Below are 19,521 nucleotides of genomic sequence, written 5' to 3'. Positions count from 1 at the left end.
GTCCCACTTCATATATTTTCTTGTTTTCTTGTAATAACTTACATATAACTTACTTCATGTGCTTGAAGGTATGTAAAACATTGTATAGGCTTTTAAAACAATGGCTTGTATTTTAATTTCATGCTTCTCTTTTTATGTTCCTAAAGATGTCAAAGTCAGACCTAACAGACTGTCACAGAAAAATGCTTATTACCTCAGGCATTCGTGTCTGTACTTCAGAATTCAAAGTTCCTCACACACGAATAGAGGATGGAGCAGCAATTCAGGTTTGTAACTATAGAGGCAAATGTGTTGGTCCTATAGAAAGAATCTAAAAGCTACCGTATTGGCAATATCTTTATTAGGATCCTTCATGGGAAGTTTCCAGGTGTTCCCCAAAAGAAGTAATTGCTTAACAAAAGTGAGGCATTCGGATTAGTGTGCAGTGCTCCCTGGAAAATCCATTTACAATCTCAGGGCTCTCTCTGGCTAACCCTTTGATTAGATTAGAACTATTGGAAGGATCGATATTAATGATTTCAGGAGATCCCACTTATTGACCTTTGTGATTTGTCCAGGTTTCTCTGCTAGATTATCTTTCTCTGGCAAATGAAATCTTTTGTGAAGGGTCAATGCTGTTGTTGTCCTAAAGACTAACATTTATTGTTGATAGTATCTTATAATATTCCTTTTTGCATTTCTATTTCCATCAGAAAGGTTACGCTACATGTTACAGTGTCACATCCCATATTGCCTGCGGCCAAAGATATAAAGCATCTTGGTGAATATTTCTGGACTAAAAATGGCAGGGCATTGAGGTGGGCACAGTCCATTTATATATGGATCTAGAAGTGAGTGAAGAAGTTCAGATGGGTTTATAGCAATTTAAAAGCAAAAAACTACACTGGTAGCAAAAATAGTATTAGAGGAATATGAACTGGACTAGATTACATCTAAAAAATCTACATGTGGTACAAGAGGTATGGAACTGGAAGAGGAGGTGAAACTGCTTTTGCTGAGACTGTAAAAGGAGTGCTTTAGGTTTGTGGAAGAGGAATTCTAATTATATTTTTTCATTCTTTCATTCTTACCTGCCCCTCCCATAGCCTGTTTCTAGGCAATGCTTTTTCTTAACGCGTAAAGCATATTTCTGGTTGAGATTATAAGTAAAACATGTTTGAAACAAAACTGAATATTTACTTCCTCAGAAATAAGAGTTTGATTGTTAATTGAAATTTGCATGATACATATTTTATCTCCTTTCCCCAATAAATATTTGAGTACTAATTTAATTTCTTGAATAATCTTGTGTAACAAAACCCCACTTTCTAATCATAAACAACTTCTTCTTCTTTTTCTTCTCTTCTTCTTCTTCTTCTTCTTCTTCTTCTTCATCATCATCATCATCATCATCTATTTCTGCAGGAAATTTATTCTTTTGGAAGGAAATTAGGACAAGGCAGCTTTGGTGTGGTGATTGAAGCAACACACAAAGAGACAGGCATAAAGTGGGCAATCAAGAAAGTGAACCGGGAAAAGGTAGGCATCATTTGTAATGGATTAAGAGTTTTTGTTTTTCAGCTGTCATGAATTATGGTAACTACTGAACAGAATTTTATCAGCACCCTGAATAACCTATCTTCCAAAAAGTGGAAGGGAAAAACACTCTCTTAGCTGGGGTTGATATATACTCTGTCAGAATGAACCACCTTTATACAACAGTAATTGTTGAGATTTCAATTATATGTGTGAGTCCTTATCCTTCACTTAAGCTCTTTTTTAATATAAAAAATAGAAAATGAAAATATTAATAGAAGTTAATATAAATAATAAATCACATAGGAAAAATGAATAGCATAGTAGCCCCAATGCTGCTCACTCGCTATTTAATTCCCACTTGCACAAACATAGGGACAGTTTGACCCAGAAGTTAGGCAGGCACAAGTTTAAAAAACAGGGCTCTCCTTTCAGCCCTTCTAACTTTCCTCACTTTAATTTTTTTTGTCTCCTTCCAACAAAAGTTACGTTGCTCTTCACTTCTAGAGACAAGATCCACGTTTTGACTAGAACATTATGGGGAGCCTCCCATTTCTCCATCCAATGTGTCTGCTCTGATTGCTGGCATGTCCTGACTGAGCAAAGGAAGACATGTACAGATCTCACATTTCATGCAGCCGCCTAGTTCTCTGTGTAATGGTTGATATGCCTGTGTGCATTCACATGTTTGACACAAGTACATGTAAGGGATTTTAAAAACATTGAGTCAACAAGTACCAGTGGGAATGGAGTTGAGGGTTTTCAAAGAAATAATAAGAACTATTGAGTCAAATTAAAACATAAAGTTTAATGGTTTATTTAAGCACTTAAAAGTTTAAAAATATCATGGACATTGATAAGTCTTTGCACGTATATGTGAAAGTGGCTTAGAAGAGAGAGAGAAGCAAACGTGCTCTGCATGGTTCTTAACATTTCTCCAACCTTGTACTCCTTTCAGCACCTCCTGAAAACATCTTTATTCCAAGAAGCCTTTCCTTAATATGCAGCCTTGAATTTCTGTTTTTGCTTCTTTTAAATTTTGATTTAACTGTTTTATTCTGTTTTTATTTTCATTTTATCTTGTACACCGCTCCGAAATTTTTCAATGGGGAGCGGTATATAAATATTCTAAATAAATAACAAATAAATAATAAAATAAATAAATAGGGAGGCATCAGGGAGATGGACGTGATTGAAATCCAATTAGAGGGTTTTTGGGTGGCAATTTGTTTCTGAAGCGACATGGGTAGGGAAGTTGAGAGCAAGTGTTAGGGTGCAAATAGATCAAAGATTGCTAGAAAAGGTGGAGAGATTTAGAGACAGCAGAAGATGTTCAGGGGTATGGGGGTTGGTCGTGCTGAGTAGAAGCGTGGGGAAGGAAAGACTCGCTATCAGTTCACCAAGGCCTTAGCTAGACCTACCTGTAAATCCGGGCTAGAGGAGGGGAGATGCAACTATCACAGGATTTCGCCCTCGTTCACACGCGAGGTGCGACGAGCTCTGGAGGAGAGCCGTTGCATCTGCCATTTTTTTTTTAAGTTTTAAAGGGCCAGCAGCGCAGGAGCACTCCAGGTTTAAATATATATATATATATATATATTTCCCTCTCCCCCCACCTTAGCCCGGATGGGTGCAGTGCTCCTGTGGAGTGCTGCGCCCCGTGCGCAGCTCCCGGCTATGCGCGAGTAATTGCGTGAAGCCGGAGAGAAGCCGCTTCAACGGGCCACACGCTCGCAGTCTTGGGCTCAGCCCGAGACCGCAGGAAAAACGGGGCCCAAAGTGGTGCCCATTATCCTGGGGCAAGGGAAGGTTGATCCCTGCCTGAGCTTGGGATCCCCTGTGTGTCATCTGGATCCTGGGTATCAGCCCGGGATAACCCCTCATCTAGCTAAGGCCTAAGAGGGCTGGAGTTTATCTTTGATGCTAAGGCTTTGCTGAGGGCCTGATTAAAAGACAGAATAAAATTTAGCAAAAATCAGAAAGAGGAAGTGAAAAGAGTTCCAATTGAGCTAATTGACCATTTTTTTAGGGTGGGGTAGGGAAGATAGGAGATACTAAATGGAATACACCTGTCCTTAACTTTGTACACCTTGAGACTGAGGCATTGTAGAAACAGAGCCTAATGGCAACAGGGGAAAGGGATAGGAGAAAACATAGGACTTTCAAGATTTTCTCTTGCACTGTCCCAGTGAGGACTCCTTGGAGAAAAGTTTCCTAGAATTCTAGCCCTGTTTTATCCACATTTCTGGGTTTAATTATTACAATAAAACCATGGTAGTGTCTCCACTTCTGAATGTCACATTTCATCTTAAATTGAAATGCTGAAAGGAGTAAGAGTTGCTGTCTAGAGGGAAGATGGACCCTGCTACTTTTCCTTTCCAGGTATCATTTGGGGAGGGGGGGGCATTCCATTAAGGGAATAAGCAGAATCCATTCCCAGCCAGATAGTTCCTTGGAGGGCCTAAGACTAGAGCATGTTTAATTTTTATCAAGTAATATGCAGAATGGCAGGGTGCAGAGGATTAGGCATGGGAGACGAAAACAGTAAGCTTAGCCAGCAGGTGATACATACCTTCTGACATGCTGTTTCTGAGCTCTTGTAATGGAAGGCTTCTCCTTGCCTTTTTAATTTGTATTTTTTTAGTTTTTTACATTTCTATACAGCCCAATTGCCAAGGCTCTTGGGGCTGTTCAGAACAGTTAAACCATAACATACAGCAATATGATAAAACATAATATAAAACTTTTAGAAGTCTTAAAACTACAGCATATAACTAGAGTAAAAAACGCCAGCAGTGTAAAGATTTACAAATCTTCCAAACAATAGAAACTGAATAACTTAAAAAGCCTTGGAAAATAAAAAGGTCTTCACCTGGCATCCAAAAGACCACAATGTAGGCACCACAAGAACCTTTCTGGGGACAGCTATTTCCATAATAGCTGCCACAACTGAAGACACCCTCTCCTTAGTAGCCACCCACCTCACTTCATTTGGTGGGGGAACCTGACGGAGGGTCTCTGAGGATGATCTTAGGGTCCAATCAGGTATATATGGGAGGTGACGGTCCTTCAGGTAACCTGACCTCAAGCTGTTTAGGGCTTTGAAATTTAATACCAGCACCTTGAATTGGTCCCAGAAACACACTGCAAGCCCTTGCAGATCACAAAGCACTGGCATAATAGGTTCTTATCCACTAGTCCCCATTAACGTTCTTTCTGCTCCATATTCAACCAGTTGATGTTTCAAGACTGTTTTCAAAGGCTGCCCTTTGTATAATGCGTTGCAGTAATCCCGATGAGAAGTTACCAGAGCATGGTTAACTGTAGCTAGGCTATCTCTGTTCAAGTAAGGTCCATGTTACCAATTCTAGAACAGCAATGGAGTTGGTAGATGCAGGCCAAGTGTGCATGCAAGGGTGGGAAAAGGCTCTATGGCAATCCTCTGCCTGTGGATGCATGTTTGAGCAGGTAAGAATAATAATGAACCAAAACCTTAAGCTACTGTTAACAAACTATAAAAATACAGTATTTCTACAGGATGTAAATAGCATATTATCATGTGTGGAGTACTGGCAATTATCTGGAACAGGCAGGTGGCCGGGCTGTCTGGAAACGCAGAGGGATGACACACTGGCGTCCCTCAACAACTTGCTGAGGTTGAGGAAGGTTTGTGGAATGCAGGGGGATGAGTTTGGCTCTGTAGGCTCCTTTGTCTGGAGGATTCTGGGCAGTGGTGCTAGCATTCTGTATGAAACTGCCTGCAGTTCCTTTCTCCAGCCAATGATCCCGGTGGCATAGGGGGTAAACAACAAGTGCTTGACTGCACTGCTCCTGGTCTGAGTCTGTGTAGCATTCAATAGGATTGAGGCTATGGAACCTGACTTTCAAGGAGCTGAGGTATTCTTTAAAAGAACCTATTTAACAAGAAACTGTGTAATTGATACTCGAATGGGTAAGAAATGTATTTCTCTTACTGTTTAAGGCTGGGAGTTCTGCTGTAAAACTACTTGAACGGGAAGTGAGCATCCTAAAAAGAGTAAACCATGAGCATATAATACATCTTGAAGAAGTATTTGAGACACCAAAAGTAAGATTTCTTAAATGTAACTCCCACAATGCATTTCAAATAAGATGTGATGATGGCAGATGGGTTGCTGATGAATTCCTATAAAGCAGAGATGGGGCTTTATAGGGTGTGAGGGGTACTGGACACCCCCCCCAAAGTGGTCCTCTGAGACCGATATAGCCAATGCTGGGATAAAAACCTTACCTGTCATATGGGCCATAGCTAGACCTAAGGTTTATCCCTGGATCGTCCAGGGGTCAAACCTGTTCATCTAGGTGACACACAGGGGATCCAGTGCTCAGGCAGGGGCAAACCCTGGATGATCTCAGGATAAACCTTAGGTCTAGCTGTGGCCATGGTGCCATCCCATTTTCCTTGGTATTATATCTGTCTCATGGGATTTATTATTTTTGCAGCATTTATATTTATATATTTTTCTTGAGATGTTTTCCGGGAATAGGACCAGCATGTATATTCTAGAAATGAAATAGAAGTATTATAAGCTTTCTGCACATACTGCCTGGTTGAGTGTTATACCATTATTAAATTCACTGGCCACGAATCAGCATTTGCTTCTGTATGCAGGACCTCTGTGTGCCTGGGGTTCCTTATTAACTTTAGTAGTATCCCCAGTATTGGAGTGAATGGGAAGACCTCACACATGTAGGTGTTTCATGTACAATTTGAGGTCTCTCGGAACAGTAATTAGATATTTGAAAGAAATATCCACTCATTTCAGTGGAACTCCCACATTGGCTCCCCAGTTCAGAGTTCTCTATATTGGGGTGGGCAACTTGTGGCCCTCCAGTTATTTTGGACTACCACTCCCATCATCCTTCAGCATTGGCTGATGAGAGTTGTAGGCCAAAACATCTAGAGGGCCACAAATTGCTCATCACTGCTCTGTATGCTCAGATGCTAACATGGAGATTGAACTTCTGCCGGTGTCCTCATTCATTTCAGTGTAAGGACCCAGTCCATTTCCCCAAATGAATAGATTGCAGGGACGAGGAAGATACTGAAGGTGGGGTAACTATGTTTTGGAGCTCACATAGTAATAAGAATCCTCCTAGATTGGATGTTCTTTTTTTAGAATTAGGGTGTAATTTCATTTGAAATTAGTCTTTGCCTTTTGAAGAACCACTCATAACCTGTATAAATTGTACTTCACATTTTAACTTTTTCAATATTGGTGTAACATTTCTGTTAAAGAGGGTGACTGCTGACCTATCAAAAACATGAAGATCTATGATCAATTTATTATTTAGCCTTTGCAAAAAGTAATGTTTGCAATTTTTGCATTCTACCCCCACCCCACTCCTCTAAATGTTCTTCAAATTCCAGGCATTTTAAGTTAAAAATATTAATACTTAATAAAAATAAAATATACATTATTTTTTATTAATTTTAGCGCATGTACCTTGTAATGGAGTTATGCGAGGATGGAGAACTTAAAGAAATTCTTCTCAGAAAAAGACAATTTACAGAGAATGAGACTCGGCACATAATTCAGAGTCTTGCATCAGCAATAGCGTATCTTCACAGGAAAGGTAAAGTTAATTCCCTATTGTATTTAATTATACTCACCATTTTTGTATCTATAATGTATATTGTGGCCCTGTTAACTGAAAGCCAACATTCTTTTTTTTAAAATGTGATAGTCCTTTTTGTTTTACAATTAAACATTTTTTCTGTATTTTTAAAACCACCTCCTCCTCCTCCTCCTCCTCCTTTAGTTCACTACAGTTTTAAATTATTTCAGGAAGTAAGGAAAAGCTCATTCCATTAGAGAAAGGAAGCAGAAGTTGAATACTTTAAATAATCTGGAATACTCTTTGCCACCTTGTCATTGTTGTAGATCAGCTTTCCCTATGGTTTGGACTATATGGATGCTTTGGACTATGACTTCCAGCATTCCTGATCATCGGCCATGTGGGCTGGGACAGATGGAGGTTGAAGTTCAATAAATCAGAGGGCACCAGGTTGGGGAAGACTGTTATAGAGATAGGCCCTGATCTGAAAGACTGTTCAGCAAGGTTTACCTATACAGTTGGCCTCTGAACCCTTCCATCCAGAAGCAGGCCCTCTGTTTCACCTTCCCCCAAATACCAGGGCTTCATTTACCTCTAGTGCAGTGCAAAGAACTGCTACTGGAAAACAAAAACAAAACAAGAAATCCCTTATGTGGACCTAAGTGGTTGTTTGGATCTCTGCCACAGTTTCCAAAAACGTTTTCATTCATCTTAAGTAGAAGCTTAATATTTTACACATAATGTGACAAAATTAATTTAGGAAACATCAAATTGCATCCATTTTCCTCTATTGTGACATTTCGGATTGGTGCTAATTGTAGTTAGCAGTTCACTTGTATCAATATTAACTGTGGTTAAGGCTAACCATGGTTAAGTAAGTGAGTGAGTGAGTGGAAGCTGTGGCTGTCGGGAGGATTAAAAGGGCTGTATTTTGAGCAGAAGGTGCGCAAGAGATGGACCATGCTGTGTAAAGGATGCGCAAACATCTGTAAGTGAGCCGCCCAGAGAGCTCTGGCTATTGGGCGGTATAGAAATGTAATAACTAAATAAATAAATAAATAAGTGGGCAGTAGCGAGTGTGCGATAAAAAGCTTGTCTGATGATGCCCTAAATACTATTGTGAGAGATTTTGTTTTTATATATAAAAAAAGAAAAATCATGAGGTGGTGGAAGACAGCAGAGCGGAACTGTAGGGGCACAACTGTGAACCTGAGCATAAGTGTAAACATGGCATGGAACAAAACGAGAAAGATTTGCTCAACTCTCTTTTTGTTAATCCTTACTCTTTGTCCTTCTGAACACAGGAAATGAGTTGAATATTTTCATTTAGTATACTAATTTTACAAATTGGGGCTTTTAAAGTAAATCATGTGACAAATCATATTTAGTGTCATAAAATCTATGCAGATTTCTCTTTTTTTTCCATTTCATTAGAAGAATGGATCTAGTTTGATCCTGATTTGGAATGTACAGACAAAACCTTTTCTGTTAAAGAAAGAATACAGAGTCTGCTTATATTAATGTAGGATAAAAGGCACTGAAAGTGGGGCTCATAAATTACTCAATCAAAAGGGTTTAAAACATTTCTGTCAGAATATTTTCAACGCAATTGATAAATAACACTTTTGCTTTTTGTTCTCCATCTTGACAGATATTGTTCATAGAGATTTGAAATTGGAAAACATTTTAGTTAAAAGCAGTGACATTGATGAACAAAATGAAATGAAATTAAATATAAAGGTAAGCCCAGAATTTGCAACGCTTTATTTCAACACTTTATTTTTGCTTCTGTATGTTTTTAGATCCAGGTATCAAAAGTCAAGTTTCCTAGTAAATTACTATTAGCAGCTTTTAAACTGAGGTTTAATGGTGTAATCAAGCCAAAAAGAAAGGGGCTGACATAGGAACAATTCACAAGTATGTAGGAGTCAAGTGCTATTGGTGAAACTTCCTGTTGAATGAAGAATAGTATACTTATACATAATTTTAAAAAGAAATGTTTTTAAAACTACACCTTATTCTTCTTCTTACGCCTTTTAGGATATAGTTTCAAGCCATTAGCAACCGTAAGCTGAGGGAGCCATAATTAGCATGACTTATGTATAGTGACAATTTAATTTAAACATTTGAGTAATTTTGAAAAACATACCATGTTTTACATATCAACTACTTTCTACTTTGTGGACTTTGGATATTATAAGTATTTACTACCTTAAACGCATTAAATGTATCAAGAACTTACATTCATTTATTTGTATGGAAATAATTGGCCCTTGATGCTTGCTAAATTATATATTACATCGTCCTTACTTAGCATTTTATAGCCATTACAAAATGGCTGTGAGGATTTTATAATGTGCATGCTGACACAGAACTGAAGTGCTGAGGTATAATCTGTGGTAAATAAGGCAGCATACTATGATAAAATGTATTTTACTCAACTAGTATTCTTCATGAATGGGGCTGTAGTTTTTTCATGTAGAAGGCCCCAGGTTTGATCCCCGACATCTCTAGGTTGGGCAGGAAATAATGGGCCCAGGTGACTCCTGCCATGTACAGGAGTGGAGTATGCACTGTTTGCTGCCTTGAGAAGAGGGGCACAGGCTAGAAAGCCAGGCATCTGGAGAGCAAGAAAAAGTGGGAGGAGGTAGTAAACTGGGCACACCTGTTTTTCCCTCTACTTCACTCTCTCCCCTCACACAAGAGTGCCCTGTCTGTGGAGACAGAACTCTGCATAGGGCAACCAATGCTTTTTCCTGTACCTGGAATGGAAATGCCATCATTCCCCAGAGGCATTTGAAGTTTCACTTAATGGTGCAGCAGTAGGGTGACCATATGGAAAGGACGACAGGGCTCCTGTATTTTTAACAGTTGTATAGGAAAGAGAATTTCAGCAGGTGTCATTTGTAGGCATGCAGCACCTGGTGAAATGCCCTCTTCATCACAACAGTTAAAGCTGCAGGAGCCCTGCTTTCTTTGTATCTGGTCACTCTAGCATAGCTCCTGCAGCTTTAACTGCTGTGATGAAGAGGGAATTTCACCATGTGCTGCATATATATGCAGTACATGGTGAAATTCCTTTTTCTATACAACTGTTAAAGATACAGGAGCCCTGTCCTCCTTTCCATATGGTCATGCTATACAGCAGTGGTGAGGCTTGCCTTGGACTCAAGTAAAAAAAAAGAGAAAACCAAGGAAGACCATCCACTGGCCACCTCATGCTGTATGTCTAATACCAGGTGTACCTCAAGTGGATAATGTGATGGCAGCCCTTGAAATCCCACACATCCAGCCACCCTAAGGAAAACTCTGTCCCACCCTCACACCTCCTTCCCTGTTTCTTGCTCTCACACTGAGCTTCCAAATACGGAGAGTGAGAGATATAAAATTTCCAGAAATTTTGAGGCCATGGAAAAAACAACACTTTTTTTCCTGAGGGTTTTTGGAACAAAACAAATTGTCAGAAAAATAGAAAAATAAGCAATACTTTTTTTTCTTTAAGTGCTCTTTACAGATCAAAAGCCACTTTGTTGCTTTAAGAAAACCTTCCCCTACTTGGTGCCCTCCAGATGTTTTTGGACTTCAGTTCCTATCAACCTCGGGGAGCATGGCCAATGGTCATAAATGCTGGGCACTGTAGTTGAACACATCCGTAGGGCACCAGGTTGGGTAGGCCTGCTTTAGGAACATAAAGCATTCTTTCTTTTCTTTAAATTATTTTATGTATAAATTTATGTCCGCTCATATAATTATCATTATCTTTTAAAACTTTTAAAACTAAACCCTGTTAGTAAAGTTGTCATTATTGTCTGATTAAATTAGAACTAGATAAAATGACTGCCACAGCATCAGAAACACAAGACTCTATAGAACTGAAACTGTCAAGAATGCACATTTACTGTCAAGAATGCACAATGGTGACTCTATTCACGTCGGGAAACTGAACATAAATGTCTATCAGTAAAATATACTTTAGATCAGAATTTTAATAAGGAATGAAAGAAATAACCATGCTGGGAATCTTACAGAAAGGATTAAAAGACATTTCCCCCCACGGCTTCATTATTTCCAGATATTTTACATCTCTAGTTTTTCTATAAAGTCTGTTTGTTCTTATTAGACAGTTTTTAGAAATCTTTTTTGGGGTGTGTGGGTAAAGGCTGGGTAACAGTATATAAATACTTTGTCCTAAATTCTAAAAGAAAATGTTTCATAATGTTTGGAAAAACGAAACAAAAACTTCCTCAGGAAAACCCCCTGGAAAACACCAATTCCCACCCTCCAAATTTTCTGGTTTTTTTCTGGGCCTTCACATCTTTAGTATGAATATGTCTCAAGCACACAGCTACTGCTTTATTTCTTGATTTTTCCAGTTTGTCTTCTTTGGCTTCTATCCCTCTTGCTTCCCAAACAGCATTTACTTTGCCCCATTTTTCTAACCCCAAGGATCTCATAATAAACATAATGAAAACATAATTGAAATATTTGGTTTGTGTATTTATGAGTTTTGATGCAAACCTTATAGCAGCGTACGCTTAACTTGAATCTTATGAATAACATTCTCACTTCATGTGTGTTTAAATGCTAGTGCAATTTGCAAAGTAAGGATTAAAGTTGTTTGAAAGTAGTCTCTGAATATTTATAGGAGGATTGGTGTAGAGCTTTCTCTGCTTAAGGTGCACTGTTCTACATGTGATCATTTGAGAAATCTAATCAAATTCTTTTAGCTCTCACTCAAGTGGTTTTGCTAAGAACAATGAACTCTTAAGATGAATAAAAGAGCTGCAGCTACATATCATCAGGGAATTTTCAAGGCAGTTGAGTTCTGTTTCCTGTAGGTGACTGATTTTGGTTTAGCTGTACAAAAGATGGGAGGAAGTGAAAGCATGTTCCAGTCCACCTGTGGGACTCCTATCTACATGGGTAAGTTCATTGCTTCATATCATAGTACTCTCATTCAGTCTCATCACATGAAGGAATGGCATTTGAATGAATTACATTTTATTTGTAGCTCACAGTCAGTGAATAGCTAGTGTCCATTTATTTAGTTGTGTGTATGTATGTGTGTAATACACATGCCCAGATAATCTCCTAGTTTTGCCTGTTGCTTACCAATTCCTCAGTATTTTGTACCTTTCAAAAAATTCAACTTTGCACAGTTGTAAAATATCAGTGCCAATGGAGAGCTTCTTAAAGCTTCAGTCAGCTACTAATTAGTTTATTTTGCATAGCGAGAAGATTCAACCATCTTCTCAATCCTAACCTTACCGCACTTAAATCAGGAAAATATTCCTGGAGAGGACCCACTATACTAGTGCTATTAGTTAAACAAATTGGAAAACTAGTTTGAGTATAGTGAATCACTGGCTGAAAAGCAAGACGGTTTTAGCGCAGTGAGAATAATCACAGAGTGCTTCACATCCAACTACTTTATTTCTAAATAGACTGCCGAACTGAAAGGGTTGTATCCAGTGCTATGCAAGCTGAGGTCTGCTTGTGCAGGAGTGCTTTCCCATCCCTTCTTCCCTCTGCAGCCCTGTGTGCTCCCCAAAAGCCTCTCCTGAGGGTAGGGGGACCCTCAGGAAAGGTCTGACATGTAGTAAGGGGAGCTACAGTGGAACTGAGGGATCAACCAGAATTGGGAAGAGACAGCTTGCGACAGCAATGTCTCAGTTACACAAGCTGCCTCTGCCTGATTTTGGACAATTCCTCCCTTCCACTGCAGCCTCTAGAGACATCTCTTAGTCTTTTTAATGTCCACTGTTTTTAACTTTTGTAAACCGCTCAGAGAGCTTCGGCTGTGGGGCGGTATATAAATGTAAATAATAATAATAATTAATAATCTCCTAGTCTTTTTCTAAGTCCTCAAGAAATGCTTCTGGGAAGGGGGAGTCCAGGGGGCTGCAGAGGGGGACAGGAAAGACTCCTTGTGCAAGTGGATTTTGCTCATGTAGGATGGCATATACCCCAAAACACATAAATCTCATTTCCGTAGATTTTTCTGCAGCCTTTGATTCAGTTAATCAGGATTGTTCTTTGCTGAAATTATTCCATACTGATATGGAGGAGCATAGTCTTTGACTTATTAGGACATTTGATGGTGAGGGTGGATTTGAAAGGAGAACTGACGAATCTTAATCCAATTTAGCAAGGTATTTGCCAAGGCTGGCAGCCAGCACCCCTTCTATTCAATCTCAGTATGAATAATTATATCTACTGAATTGTATAGTTAATGGCACTTTCCAAGGTCTTTTTAGAACAGAGAATCTCAGTATTGCTGTTATATGGACAACGCGGCCCTACACAGGTAGAAGAGAAAGTTGTGGCATTTGGAAATAAATCCCTTTGTCATAAATGGATGCTGGGCAACCTTAATATTGATTAATAGCCCAATCTTAAGCATATTAATTCAGAAAGAAGTCCCATTTGATTTCATTGAGACTTAGGCCTTAGCTAGACTTACCTCATAGTCCGCGACGGAGGAGGGAAGATGTTGCGTTGTGATTAATGAGAGTTCCCTCCTCCATTTACACGTGAGGCGCAATGACCTCAGGAAGAGAGGTGTTGCGCCCACCATTTTTTTAAAAGAAGACGGAGCGCACGACTGCTCGTGCGCTAAAGGTAGGTTGTTTTTTTTTTAAAAAAATAACTTAATTTCCTCGCTCCCCTCACCCTACCCTTGATGGGCGCAGCTCTGCGGCAACGGGCCACACGTTCTGCGGTCTTGGGCTTAGCCCAGGACCGCGGAAAAAGCAGGCCCAAAGGGGAGGGCGAGATTCCAGTGCAAGGGAGGGATCATCCCTCCCTGATCCCGGGATCCCCTGTGTATCATGTGGATGCACAGGGACAATCCCAGTGTTTGCCCCGGGATTTCGCCTGGTCTAGCTAAGGCCTCTGTCTTAATAAGTGTGCTTATGATTTCAGCCAATGTCTTTCAGATATCTTGGGCCCCATTTCCAGAACACTGCTCATCTCCTGCTCACCTCTTAGTCAATAGACTGCATATTGAACTAACTTTGGAGACCCTCCTACTTTTGTTTAAGGGAGAGGAAACAATGTATTAAGCCATAAAAATATTTCAGGCAAAAGTCCTTTTATTTGAGGCTGAAATTTGCTCCTAATTAAAATCATACAATGCCGTTTTCTAAGAATACTTTTGGTACTTCCTCCTTGTACATTAGCACCTTTCTTTGGCACAGAGGGTGGAATGAAGCCTATTATTGTTGCTAGAATTAATCAATCTACTATTAATTCTTGGTTTACACTGTGAAGAAAGTGTGGCTTTCACACTTGTCAAAAAATGTATTTTTGAACAGTCAAAGATATCTCCTTCTAGAAATTCTTGGTGCATTTAGGCTGCAATCCTAAACTCACTTATTAGGGAGTACGTCCCATAGAAGCAGCACTCATTATCCTCAGAGTAAACATGCATTAGATTGTGATGTAAATATTAAAAAAAACAGTAAGAATCTGGGTTGTTTATATTGGTTTTTTTTTTTTTTACTACAGTTCAATTCAGAAACTAGAATTGAAGATTTGATTAGGCAGCAGGATGTGGCAGTAATTCAGGCATCTTTATTTTCCTCTTGGCTGCATTTTATCAAATTGAGAATGGAATGCAAAGCTACTTCTGTGATCTGACAAGCTATACATTGCACTGAACATTTACAACATGCTAGTTCCAGGCCATGCTTACTATGGTCCTTGAAAATAGATATACTAAACTCTCATATGAACAGATACTCTGCATTTTTGCTACATACAACACTCAGTCCATTATCTGTTCTATTGCCCACTCTATTCCTTACCTTCTAGCTAGAATAAGATCTCAGAACGACATAACTAAAGAATTATTATATAACAACCAGGGCAAGTATATTATATATATATAAAAAGGTATCTTTGCATTGATGGGTAGAAAAATTAGAGAGGGCTTTGCGAAGCTGAGTGCAATTTGTTGATATGGAAATGTTCTGCTCTAAAATTCAATATTTTGTAATAATCCTATCCATAATTGGCTTTTTTCATTCTGTATTTTAAGCTGTGTTGTTGACCTATATTTGATACTGTACATCATATTTCCTGTCTAGTTATGGCCCATGGTTTAAAACAAAGATTGATTGATGGCTCATAGCTGGGAAAGAACTGTGATATTATAATAGCATTTCAAAATTAGGTTTTATGGTATCTTAGCAGTTGCTTAATAACTTCCAGGCAAGAGCTGAATCTACTGAAAGGAAGGTTTCTGTTAGCTCTAACATGCTAAAGAAAAGATTTAGCAGTCAAGGCAATAATATAACACCTGCTAAGACAATTAATGTTAATTTGCTCTAGTGCCCAAGTAGGATGAAGTATCAATGCAAAGAGCAGTAGGGTGACCATATGAAAAGGAGGACAGGGCTCCTGTATCTTTAACAGTTGTATTGAAAAGGAAATTTCAGCAGGTGTCATTTGTATATATAGATAACCTGGTGAAATTCTCTCTTCATCACAACAGTTAAAGGTGCAGGAGCTATACTAGAGTCACCAGATTTAAAAGAGGGCAGGGCACCTGCAGCTTCAACTGTTGTAATGAAGAGGAAATTTCACCAGGTTCCCCATATATACAAATGACACCTGCTGAAATTTCCTTTTCAATACAACTGTTAAAGATACATGAGCCCTGTCCTCCTTTTCATATGGTCATCCTACAGTTACCTTTCCCTTCTTCCTGGGGGAAATTTCTTTTGCAGCCAAAGTGGACAAATGGAGACTGAAATCTTGAACAAACTCCTGACCTGCAGTACCACAGGGCAGCAGATTAGGCATAGCTAACTTAATCCCAAAGCCATTGTTATAAATGAGGTGACATAAATATTCAGTGATTGCATTTGAGTTATCATTGAGCCAGATATGTGTGAGCCTTTCCCCTGTACACACATAGCCCCTGTGCTCGTCCCATTGCATGAGCTGCCGTTAAACCAGAAAGTCTCCGTTGGTTTGGTCCTGCTAGGCCCAAGAAACCATTATCAACCACTCTGCAAGGGTCTATCTTCAGCTGACAATTGAGATACAGCAAAACTCCGAGCGGCTTACATAGATTTGGGCCATGGCTAGACCAGGCCTATATCCCGGGATTGTCCCGGGATCATCCCTGTGCATCCAAATGACACACAGGGGATCCTGGGAGCAGGCAGGGATGGCCCCTCCATTTGCCTGGGATAATCCTTAGGTCTAGCTAAGGCCTTGGATTTTTGCACAGTAGGCATCCATATTAATCCATTTTGGCTGCTCTAGAACCTGCATTCCTTGGGTGTAGCAGGGCCAAGCCAATGGAGACTTCCTGGTTTAATTGTGGCTCATATAAAGGGAGGAGGGAAGGGGCTGTGCATTCAGGTGAAAGGCTCATGCATATCTCATCTTAACAAAAAAGTGATCGGTGAGTAATTTTAAAGCCATTTTTTCTTTTCTGAGAGCTTATTTATTTATTTTAAATAGATGTACTTTTTAGGGTTTGTCTAAGATGGATACTTACAGAAGCCCTTCTATCTTTAATTAAATCCAGTACATAACCTTATGCACTACACTTGTTTTCGAAATGGAAATGTGTTATGTGGTGTCATGAAGGATTTGCAATCAGAATTTTATGAGCAATGTTTTCACAATTTACAGCTAGAAAAATAAACACACCAATAACACAATTAGTTAGTCACAATGTCATCATTCCTAAATGATCAAAGTGAGGACACATCAGCATGAATTGTTAAGGGCTGTACATTATTAATCTCAACATCTGCTGCTTTTCTTTTTGCTTCGGGGAGGAATAAAGTAATTCTCATCAGCACATGCTTTGTTTTAAGCATTTAAAAGTTTTTTTTTTGTATTATTAATATTATTTTTTCTGCTTGGTTGGCAGCCCCAGAAGTGATAAGTGCACATGACTATAGCCAACAGTGTGATGTTTGGAGCATAGGTGTCATTATGTATATGCTGTAAGTAGCTTGTAACATTTATATAAAATGAAAAAAAAATCTCCTAAAGGAAGTAACTGTGCATTATTATTTTTTAATTGAAAGTTAACGCTTGGTATAGCTACTGGCTAGCTGGAGTTTTCATTGCTTAGATTGTCTTCCTTGACTCTTCAAAACAGGAATGATTCCCCCCCCCCAATAAAATTACATCTCAACGCTAGACACGCTCAAGTAAGTGTTCTTGGGATCACAGCTTTAGAATGTATATGTCTAGCTAGTGTGATGGGTCAAAATATTCTTGAAAACTTTTCCTTGGTGGAAAATAAGGTCTTATGGAAATATATTATCAATGGTGACTTAAACATGACAGTAGTAGAAACCATTTTCCATTGATGTCATTGCTCAAAGCGTTTGCTTATTCTGTCAGCTCATTGTACTATACACTTTGATATACTGGGTTGGATTCACACTTAGCCATAATTAGAGTAGATCCATTAAGACCAATGGAATAAAGTCCCATTGTTTTCAGTGGATAATTTCTAAGTACGACTAAATCTAGATTTGTCCAGTATATTGACAAATATTTGTGTTTTATATTACCAATAATTTACTGCTTTATACAGTTGTTTGTGTATAAGAGGTAGCAAGTATTTTAATTAAACAAATGAAAAAGGCAGTAATCTTGCATGCAGATGATTCAGACATCAGTTAAAAAAATACCCTGCATCAGCTTTTTATAATATTTTTTTGGTTAGTGATACTTTTCAATTCAGCAAGCAGAAGGACAAATTGTGACAAATTGAGCTTCTTTGACGTGGAGAAAAGGATCTGGTGGAACACAACTTTGTTTTTCCGAAGCTTGTACTTGGCTTAGGGTGCTCCTCTGGGTTGAAACTGGATGGAGAAGGTGAGAGATGACATCCCAATAGGTGATGACCTGCCTAGTGGAATGCAGCCTCATCCTCTCACCAGCTATTCTTGGGAAAGAGTGCCAAACTTGAGCCAAATATCAGAGGGGCCTGGGAGTATGGCCCTCACCCTCTACTTCCTCTGAAGCTAGGTTCTTCCTAGGAAGCTCTGATAAAAGGTGAATTAGCAACAACAGCAGGGCCATCTCTGCTCTGTCCAAGTGCGAACAGCTGAAAAGAGGAAGAACATGCATTATCCGAACAAGCGTCCTCCCACCTAAGCTGATGTGGTGGGGGATGAGCTATTCCCCCAACCATTGTTCCTCCAACTCATCCGTTATAGTTTTTCTGCATACCATAATGCCACAGCACAGTTTTATTGCTTTCTTTTTTTTCTTTTTTTAAATTTGTGGAACATGCTGTGTTCTGCAAACTTTTTAATGCTGAGGCAATCCCAGTTTTATGGCCATACTTTACAGTATTAATGTTGCCACTGAAGAAGTCATATTTGCACAATATAGTGGGATTGAATGTATTATAAATTGGGCTGGGGTAACTGAATCACTTGATTGGCCAATAAGAATTCCATGCTGTTTCTGCAATCTGCACAATTCACAGGCCTTGTAAAAGAGAGAGCAGTGAATTGTGCTGATTGTAGTCACAGCTCAGGACTCTTGACATTATACTTTAATTAACATATAAATATTTTAAATTAGCATTTTATAATCACAATAGTATTGTAACAATGTTACATTATATTGCACCTCATCCAGTTGACAGTAAAAACAAAACAAAAACCAGAGTTAATAGAATACAGTTCACACCCCTTTTATTATATTTGGAAGTGATATTCAAAAGATGTATACAATATTCTTTTAATTTTCATACAGTTTTCATAAGCAGCCCACCCTAGCATTGTGAGATGGACTTTTCAGCCATTCTTTCTAAGTGGACGTTTAATGTTGCCATTGCTAGGTGATATTTGTAGTAGCTGTTAATGCCTCTGCATTAACCTTCTAGCAGTAGTGCAGATGGCATGCTTCTTTTAACAAGTGTATATCTGTCACAAAAGACTTGATCTTGACCCTTCCTAGTAAATTCAAGCCATAAGAATGGATAGAAATTCATTTTTCATGTATGTTGAATTTCATGTGATGCCTTTGTATAATAGGATAATGACACTATGGTGCTTTTCAGTGGAACATAGCTGCAATTTGTATTCCATTTCTGTTTTAACATCGACCAGTAAAACAACAAGCAATTACGTTTTTATTGAGCTCATAGTGGACTGTGCTTGGCTTGGCAGATCACAAGTTCTACTGGCCTAAGCTACCATCTCTGGTCAATATTTTCACTGAATCCTGAAAAGCAGCCATGCTTCCAAAAGGGCTGGGGGGCGGGGGGATACTCCCTGTTTTTCAGGAAATTTTCAGCAGGGTTAAAATAATGCTTCCTGCTTTCTATGATTTTTTAAAACACCTGTTAAATGCTTTCTTATTCATTTACATTGTCCTCTCTTACGTCCTGTCAGTTGCTCTTGTTTGCCTCCA

General features: G+C 39.0%; 1 protein-coding gene across 2 annotated transcripts in view; it reads left to right on the top strand.

The window, feature by feature from the left end:
• Nucleotides 1-19,521, top strand: part of STK33 (serine/threonine kinase 33) — a 59,806-nt gene that overhangs the window by 24,880 nt on the left and 15,405 nt on the right. For both annotated transcript variants that reach the window (XM_063118763.1, XM_063118762.1), the window contains 7 exons: nucleotides 147-266; nucleotides 1,405-1,518; nucleotides 5,498-5,602; nucleotides 6,993-7,131; nucleotides 8,765-8,853; nucleotides 11,952-12,036; nucleotides 17,009-17,084. In XM_063118763.1, the coding sequence (XP_062974833.1) occupies nucleotides 147-266; nucleotides 1,405-1,518; nucleotides 5,498-5,602; nucleotides 6,993-7,131; nucleotides 8,765-8,853; nucleotides 11,952-12,036; nucleotides 17,009-17,084 (728 nt within the window). The remainder of the gene's footprint in view (nucleotides 1-146; nucleotides 267-1,404; nucleotides 1,519-5,497; nucleotides 5,603-6,992; nucleotides 7,132-8,764; nucleotides 8,854-11,951; nucleotides 12,037-17,008; nucleotides 17,085-19,521) is intronic.

Source organism: Elgaria multicarinata, chromosome 2 (assembly GCF_023053635.1).
Source record: "Elgaria multicarinata webbii isolate HBS135686 ecotype San Diego chromosome 2, rElgMul1.1.pri, whole genome shotgun sequence".
NCBI classification, from domain to species: Eukaryota; Metazoa; Chordata; class Lepidosauria; order Squamata; family Anguidae; genus Elgaria; species Elgaria multicarinata.
This window is presented reverse-complemented; position numbering and strand designations above follow the sequence as displayed.